The following is an 8,986-nucleotide window of genomic DNA, read 5'->3' on the forward strand; positions in this document are numbered from 1 at the left end:
GCTGGGAACACTAGACAAGCAAGCTGTTTGAGGTTTACAGTAAAGGAGGTGGATATCTGAACTAAGTCTGGGAAGTTTGAAGATCTGTCCAAATCCCAGAAAAATAAACGATTAAGTGGTGTTTATGGCTGTTATTATAAACCAACCAGATGCAAGGTGATACAAACTTTTGAAATCCCAAAGAAACAGAACAATTTGTTAAATGCTATGTTAAGAGCTTTTGCAAGATCCATTTCCATCGACTGTTTATTTCGCTTTGGTTTAATCACATTTTGATTTGCAAAACCAGAAGCACGATGTAGTTGTCTTTATGAAAATCAGCTACTAGAATTCCTGAGAATTAAATTAACCAAGAGAATGGAGATACACAAATTCACTATTTCCTTTTTTAAATAATGTATTTATTTAGTAAAATAGCTAGCTTACCAGGCTAGGCAAAGCTATCATCAAATCTCTAATTCATGTGTACTGGATCCCCACAACCTCCTTTCAGATACGGGAAGTTTCAATAACCCAGTACCACTGGGGGAAGTCAAGGTACTCACATACAATGTGTCATATTCTGATTTAAGAACAAAATAGTGAGATTACGTACTGGACTATATTCTTTTTTTTTTTTTTTTTTTTTTTTGAGACGGAGTCTCGCTCTGTCGCCCAGGCTGGAGTGCAGTGGCCCGATCTCAGCTCACTGCAAGCTCCGCCTCCCGGGTTTACGCCATTCTCCTGCCTCAGCCTCCCGAGCAGCTGGGACTACAGACGCCCACCACCACGCCCGGCTAGTTTTTTGTACTTTTTAGTAGAGACGGGGTTTCACCGTGTTAGCCAGGATGGTCTCGATCTCCTGCCCTCGTGATCCGCCCGTCTCGGCCTCCCAAAGTGCTGGGATTACAGGCTTGAGCCACCGCGCCCGGCCCTTGACTATATTCTTAAGGTAAAATCTAGAACTAAAACAAACAGGTATGCCATGAAAAATTTTAAGAATTCTAATGGTCATTACGATAGGGATGACCATTACCATAGTGTTACTAAAATTGTGCTAGTAGTCATAATGATAATAAAAATGGAAAAAGTAACAACAGAAATAATAAAACCGTTTAGCCCAAAGATATGTAGAGTCAGGGATGTAACTGTGTTATGTACAGGAATTATAATTTTAACATTTATCATTGTATGGTACACCAGATTTGCATTTCCCTATCATTTTCCGTTATTTCTTCTCTGGTTGAATCAATGCCACATTGACTACCACAAGTGAAAGGCCATTAACTATTACACTGAGGGCAGACATAACAAAGGGATGATACCTTTGTACACTCAGGGATGACATTCAGGGACGGAGGATAATATCTACACAAAAGATATTAAAATGCGTCTTACCTAATATCTGAGAGGTCGCACTTGTTTCCAGCGATGGCCATTACAATGTTTTCCGGACCATGTTCTTTCAGCTCCTTGACCCATTTCTTCAAGGTATAAAATGAATCCTAAACCAACAGTATACAGAAATCATTAGAAAAACCCCTCAATATAATATTTCCACCAAGCAGAAATACAAGCCCAGTACAATTTAATGGAGAAAAATACTTTTAGGAGACTCATGCAGATTAACATACTACCTCTGTCTGGGCACAAAAGTTAATGTTAGCTGAAATACACTTTAATAGACCATGTAAAGTTTTCTAAAATTAAAACTTGATCTAGTTAAGAAAATCATATCATGATTTTTCTCCTATAAATAATGTTAATTTAAAATGATAGCCTGGACTCCGCATGAATAAGAATAACAGGACTAAGTAAATGCTCATGCTTACACCAAGAAAGAATCATGTGTCTCTAGAGTCCTGTCCTCCTGTTGGCCCTTCACTCACAATTGTCCTCTAGAAAACAGGTCAAAGGCAACACACCACATTTAGGTAGAAGTGGTCAGGAACTCGTGGAAGGTAGCAGTGATGGGTCACTAAACTGATAGTCTTATGTGCTGAGTCAACACTCCAGAGAAAAAAAGCAAATAATTCGATTTGCAGGAGTGGGAAAAAATGTCATCAAACTACTGCAGTTATTTGTTGATGGAAGTCTAAAACCTTCAACATTATAACTAAAAATATATTACATATACACAAACACACAAAGATTTACTGACACGCACACAAATGTTATGCTTGGCATTTTAAGTAAGTAGTATGACTGAAACACTAACAAAAATAAGTATTCTGTAATTATAAAGCATGCAGAAATTAAAAACTATTTTCCTTTCCTTTAAAAGCTGACATTCTGCAGAATAGTACTAGCAGGCATGACTTTGCCTCTACAGTCAATTTTAAGAATGAATGGTCATTGTTGTTTAATTTAGCAGATAAATATGGGATGCTTTGTTACATATACACGAAATAAACTCAATATATAGTGGCACGCAACTGGGAAGACGCAAGCAGTGACGTCTTTGCTTCAGTCTCTCTAAGTGAGAGAACCACCATAAATGACATCTAAATTCTGAAGGAGACATTCTTACCTGCTTGGTAATATCATACACGATAACAGCTGCAGCTGAGCCTCGATAGTACATGGGAGCCAATGAATGAAACTGTTTAAGAACAATGAACAGTTTTAGGCCCAAGTGAACAGACTTTATTCAATCCCAAATTAAACATAAAAGTTTTATCCTACATCATCCCTATAGGATCCCTAAATTCCTTCCCCATCTAATTTTTCCAGGGTTCATGTTATTCTTTATTTTATTTTATTTTTTTGAGATGGAGTTTCACTCTTGTCACTCAGACTAGAGTGCAATGGCATAATCTTGGCTCACTGCAACCTCCACCTCCTGGGTTCAAGCGATTCTTGTGCCTTGACCTCCGGAGTAGCCAGGATTACAGGCATGCGCCACCACATCTGGATCATTTTTCTATTTTTATTAGAAACAGAGTTTCACCATGCTGGCCAGGCTGGTCTCAAACTCCCGACCTCAGGTGATCCACCTGCCTCGGCCTCCCAAAGTGCTGGTATTACAGGTGTGAGCCACTACGCCTAGCCCCAGGGTTCATATTAAATAAGAAATTTTCCTCCTCATCAACACATATATATACTTGTGGCTTACTGACCATGAAATCTACTCTTGGGTAAAAGCCAAAAACAAATTTTATTTTAAATGTTACCATCTTGTGAATTTTCTTTTCTCTGCTGCTCATCATTTCTCTAATATGACTGACCGACCCAGGGCAATCTCATTAGAATTATGCAGCAGTAAAGGAAAGAAGTATGGCAAGGAGAGGGAAAGGGAACACTGGCAAAGATCACAGGACCCTCGCTGAGCCGTTAATGAAGACCAATCAGCAAGGGCAGCTTTGGCAGCAGCTGCCTCGGGTCTGGAGGGCTGCCACCTCCCCAACGCGGGGCTTCCTCACCTACCTAAGGTCCACAAATGACAAGACAGCAGAGGAGCTCCATTCCAAAATGTTAACAAAGCAAGTGCCGCTGCTCACTAGCATCGTTCATCCCCAGACAGGGGAGCTCATTAGTCTCAGAATGCGTGCACTTTATATGTATTTTGGAGAAGGGTCCAGTCTTAATCTGCATTTTTTTTTTTTTAATTAAAAAGTATCCTGGAGGGGCCGAGTGTGGTGGCTCACGCCTGTAATCCCAACACTTGGGAGGCTGAGGCAGGCAGGATCACCTGAGGTCAGGAGTTTGAGACCAGCCTGGCCAATATGGTGAAACCCTGTCTCTACTAAAAATACAAAAATTAGGTGGGCATGGCAGATGCCTGTAATCTCAGCTACTCGGGAGGCTGAGGCAGGAGGAACGCTAGAACCCGGGGGACAGAGGTTGCAGTGAGCTAAGATTGCAAAACTGTATGCCAGCCTGGAAGACAGAGTGAGACTCAATCTCAAAAAAAAAAAAGTATCCTGGAGGGGTTTTGAAAGTCAGTAAGAAAAAGATGGCTTAATAGAAAAATGGACAAAGACATAGATATAGGTAAATCACAGAAGCCATAAATTGCCAATAAATATTTTAAAACATGTTCAATTAGAATTGGAGGAACACCAATAAAAATAAGGAGACACTTATAAATGATTACATCGTAAAAAGATGTGTGATGTTCAGTGTTGGTGTAGGTTTCAGAAGGGAGGCACACATGCTCTGTATGGAATGTGCTGAATATCTTCTTTCAGAGCAACTGTTGGTAACATAATCAAAAGTTGAAATGTGTGTCCCATTTGACCCAGCAATTCCACTGAGAGGAATATATACTGGAATGACTGTCACACACAGGAAGACACATCCTGTGCTGCATACGGGAGCAAACGGGAATTGACTCATGGTATAATGTTATGAACCGAATGTTTGTGTCTCCCCTAAAATCTATGTATTGAAACCCTAACTCCCAACGTGGTGGTATTAGGAGGTGGGGCCTTTGGGAGGTAATTAGGATTAGATGAGGTCACTGATGGAATCAGTCCCTTATACGCAGAGAAGGAGACCAGATTTCTCTTCCCTCCCCGCCCTGCCCCTATGTGAGATACAGCAAGAAGGTGAGTATCTGCATACCAGAAAGGGGGCCCTCACAGGCACTGTACATGCCAGCACCTTGATCTTGGCCTTCCCAGCTCCCAAATGGTAAGAAATCAACGGGTGTTGTTTAAGCCACCCAGTCTATGTTATTTTGTGCACAGATTAATACATATATGTATGTAATGATATTCTATAGACATTAAAATGATGATTTTTATTTACAGGAAAAGATATCTTTGACATACCGTTAGATGAAAAATAGTCTCAAACAGCACATATAGCATATAATGTATCATTTATTATGTACTTAATTTATTATTATATGATAATATAATGTAGGGTAAAATGTGTGTGAGAGTATGTCTCTGTATGCAGGAATAACACGAGGTTCCTCTAAATCTTAACAGGTGGGATTTCCAGTGATTTTAAATTTTCCTTATAAGCATCTGTATAGCATAATTTTTTACAATGAGTTTTAAGTAATATGGTTTTTAAGTTTTGAACAAAGCAGCTGTTTTTATCGGGCAGCGGGGAGAGAGCAGGGAGGAAGGAGAAGTGGATCCTGAAGCTTTTCTGGCAAGCAACAAAACCCTAACTCATTATTTTCTTTCCCACGATACTCATCATTGGATCAATACCTGCCAAACTGAAATGATGGTATTTGGAAATAATCTGAGTTCCCAGGTTTCCCTGTTACTGCACTGAGGAATGCCGGTGAGGCACTCACAACAGTGTGGAAAGGAAGTGGGCCACCCTCCCTGCCTCCATCCCTCCATGCAGGTCTCCACCCTGAAGAGAAAGGACTCTGGAGCCTCTGCGGGTTTCAGAGAAGGGAGAAGGCTGGACGAAGCTCAGGGTGAACCAAGGAGTTCACAGCTGAACTGTCTGGTGGCCAAAGATGCCGAAGGGCTGGCCCCACCCACTGCCCCCATTCCGGAACGCACTTGGGGACAGCGACATTTGTCACATGCGTGCCTTTCCATACTCACTGACTGCCCAACACTGTGTCTGGCATAATTATTAGGCATCCATAAATCTATTTTTAACTCACCATTTGGCAATCTACTCCTTACACTTAAAAAACAAAATCAGAATTCCTGCCCAAAGGGAGGAAAAAGTAAGAATTGTTTGAAACTTTCCTACTTTTCAAAGGGTAAGGACTGCAGATACAGTCTCTTTTTACCCCGATTATCCAAAATGCCCATTTTTTTCAAAATAGTCTCCATATAAGAGTGGTTCACATAAACACACAAAGTAGCAGTCAATGCAAACTTTATTTCCCAAAAGTAAAGACATTCATGGACTCAAGCTCAAAGAGGAGCACACTGCGGGTGTCTTCTAAGACAGAGAGAGTTCATTTTAGGCTAAAACACCATGAACTGAATCTAAAACGGTCACTGGTGTGTGGAGGTCTCATGAATTATTGAAGAGATCTTGGTATATAATACATTACTCATTCTTTCCTTCCTCCAAATGGAATCACTTTGAAATAAATCTGTTGGTGAAGCCACTTAACTGACTTTATTGCTGGGGACTTGAGGGTTTTAATGAGTTAGAAGTTCACGTCTCAGTTCCAAAACCCAATAATGCATTGACCAAAGGATGATCTTGGTGGAGGACAAAAAGGATAAATCACTTCTAGTCTACAACGCATATGCTTTTCCCCCTTACAAACATAAAACAAAAGCACCACAATCAGCCTCAGTACTCAACATGACATAATCCAATTCCTGTGGGGTCAGAATTAAGACTGATGGAATGCTCACATAAAAAGATTCTTCTAGAAATAAAGTTCACAGTCACAGGAGGCTGATAAAGCTTTATTTTTACATCTTACCTTGAAAGGTTATTTGAAAATTAGCACAACAGATGCCAATTCAAAATCTCTTCTTCTCTGACTACCCAACAAAACATCTAGAAGACCAAATTAAAATGTTGAGAAAATTTTCAGATGTCATTCAATTATTTAGAAACAGCACAGGGAACTGTGAAAACCCAAGCGTGTCTCCTCAAAAGAAATAGCTGTTTATGTCCTTAGTGTGTGTGATTATTTGTTTTCTAATTGCTGGAGGTCCCTACGGTGGGGGAGAAGGGAATGGCCTTCTTCAAGCTCTTGGAGCTTCTCAGACTGCTCAGCTTTCACAGATGGACACTCACCCTGCCCCACCTCCAGCAGCTGGCAGAAAATAAATGAACATGACCTTTCTGGAAAGCAGCTGGACAATGTGTTTCAAGAATCTTGCAAATGTTCAGATACTTTGATCTGACAATTCTGCCTCGTAAGGAATAATTAGAGATGGTTACAAAGTAACCAGAATTCATTTGAGAATTATCAATGATGCTGAAAAACTGTAATCAATCTCTATGTCTAACAATTAAGGAATGGACACATAAATTTTGGCTTAGCCATATGATGGAATATCCAGCAGCAATTAGACTTAGGTGTTTGTAAAATATCAAATGGCACACGAGGCAAGACAGCCTAGTGTGGTATTTTCCTGAGGGTCTTCTGCAGAACACTAGACCACCTGGAGGTGGCCAGGAAAAAAGGTTTCCTGGCCAAATAAGTGTGAGAAACACCATGTATAACAATGCTTCCCTGGATGTTTACAAAGCATAATTAGTGCATTAAAGGATCTGAAAATTTTCTACAGTAAAGAAACCTATTTATTTTGGTTTTTTTTCCAAGTAGTATTTATTAATATCTAGGGACCTAGTGTGATCAGGACCCACCTTAGGGGCAGTGAAGAGAACTGGACTCAAAGAAAGACCTGAGGCTTGGCTTGGCTCTATCCTGCTTTTCTTATTTTGTGAAACTGGTGCAGTGGGTGGGGTCAGAGATGAAGCTGAGGTTTTTTCCAGCTCTGGGACAACGGTCCAGAGCTCGCGGTCAAGGTGAAAACAGGCTCAGGATGGAGGCTCTCGCCTTCCCTGTAGGGCACGTCTCTGGTTTTCCCATCCTGTACTGCCCTATGTGCATGCATGTGCACGTGCGCACACACACACGCACACACACACACACGCACACACACACACGCACATGCACGCACAAGCACACACATGCACACACACACACGCACGCACACACAAACACACACCCCTCAGCAGCACAGTGGAAAGTCCTATTCCAGGAAATCTCCTAATCCTTTAGACCACCCACTCTGCCTCAGGCAACATTCCTTAAATGCAGGTTTGTGGCATCGTAAATTCTACAGCAGCCAAATCCTGCAAGTCAGGAATGGGCAGTGGTGGAAAATACATGAAGTTTCCAAACAAGCACAGCTCCAGCTGGGCTCTGCCTCCCAGATGAGAATTATCCAAGCCAGAATGCTCTGGCATCAGGTCCAGGAACTCGGAGTGATGGGCTTCGTATTATGATTTCCAGAGGACGCTCTGTCCCTGTTGAGTCGCTCAGGCTTGGCCTGGGCGCCTATGCTGCTCTGTGGCCGGTCAGGTGCAAGGCCACCATCAGGGAGAGTCAAGGGCAAGTGCCAAAAAGAGCCCAAGGTCCACTGGGATTCAAACAAAGACAGAAGCGGTAGAAGAAAATTCCTGAAATTCTCAACATTCTCAGCTGGCAAAAGTTGAATGGAAAAACACATTACTGAATGTTCTTTCTGTGCCATTCAGAAGAATGCTTCCGACTTTTACATAGACCCTCTCCCTCCACAGAGAAGCAGTGGCCTAGTTAATATGCCTACTCAGACGTCCTAAAACCCGAGTGTATGCAGAGTTGAATAAAATGGGGCTGGGAGACGATACATCGAACTGTTAAGATGTTCTCTGTAAATAATGGCAGTACAGACAAACCACCACTTGCTTTGCGATTTCTGAATTATTCAAAAAAGTTTCTGTTATCTCATGATACATTACTTCTGCAATGACAGGGGGTGTCTTTTTCCTTTTTTCCCTTTCTTTCATTTTTCTTTGAATGTGTTGTTAGAGTCAAAAAGTTTTCTCAGCACTCAGGGATCCAAGGGTTGAAGCAACAGTACCAGGAGGAAGCTGGGTTTTAGAACAGACCTGATGAGCACCTGACTCCTGACAAGATGTGCCGCAAGCCTCATTTAGCAGAAAATGACGCAACACACATCCAAACATCTTTCCACAAAAACGGTGTTGGGAGCAAGGCATGGATTACTTTTACTGATTGATTGGGACAGTGTCTCACTCTGTCACCCAGGATGGAGTGCAGTGGTGCCATCACGGCTCACTGCAGTCTCAACCTCCTGGGCTCAAGTCATCCTCTCATCTCAGCCTCCCAGGTACCTGGGACTACAGGTGTGTGCCACCATACCCGGTTAATTTTTTTTTTAAGTTTTTATAGAGACAAGTTCACGCTACGTTGCCCAGGCTGGTTTCAACTCCTAGACTCAAGTGATCTTTTTGCCTCAGCCTCCCAAAGTGCTGGAATTAAAGGCATGAGCCACTGCACCCAGCTGGATTAGTGGTTTTTTTTTTTTTTTTTTTTTTTTTT

General features: G+C 41.6%; 1 protein-coding gene across 1 annotated transcript in view; it reads right to left on the reverse strand.

Annotated features, from left to right (window-relative positions):
- Positions 1 to 8,986, reverse strand: part of RAB31 (RAB31, member RAS oncogene family) — a 149,010-nt gene that overhangs the window by 45,504 nt on the left and 94,520 nt on the right. Inside the window, exons 4-5 of the mRNA XM_025364959.1 lie at positions 2,510 to 2,581; positions 1,378 to 1,484 (exon numbers count right to left, since the gene is read on the reverse strand). Of these exons, the coding sequence (XP_025220744.1) occupies positions 1,378 to 1,484; positions 2,510 to 2,581 (179 nt within the window). The remainder of the gene's footprint in view (positions 1 to 1,377; positions 1,485 to 2,509; positions 2,582 to 8,986) is intronic.

Source organism: Theropithecus gelada, chromosome 18 (assembly GCF_003255815.1).
Source record: "Theropithecus gelada isolate Dixy chromosome 18, Tgel_1.0, whole genome shotgun sequence".
Classification (NCBI taxonomy): Eukaryota; Metazoa; Chordata; class Mammalia; order Primates; family Cercopithecidae; genus Theropithecus; species Theropithecus gelada.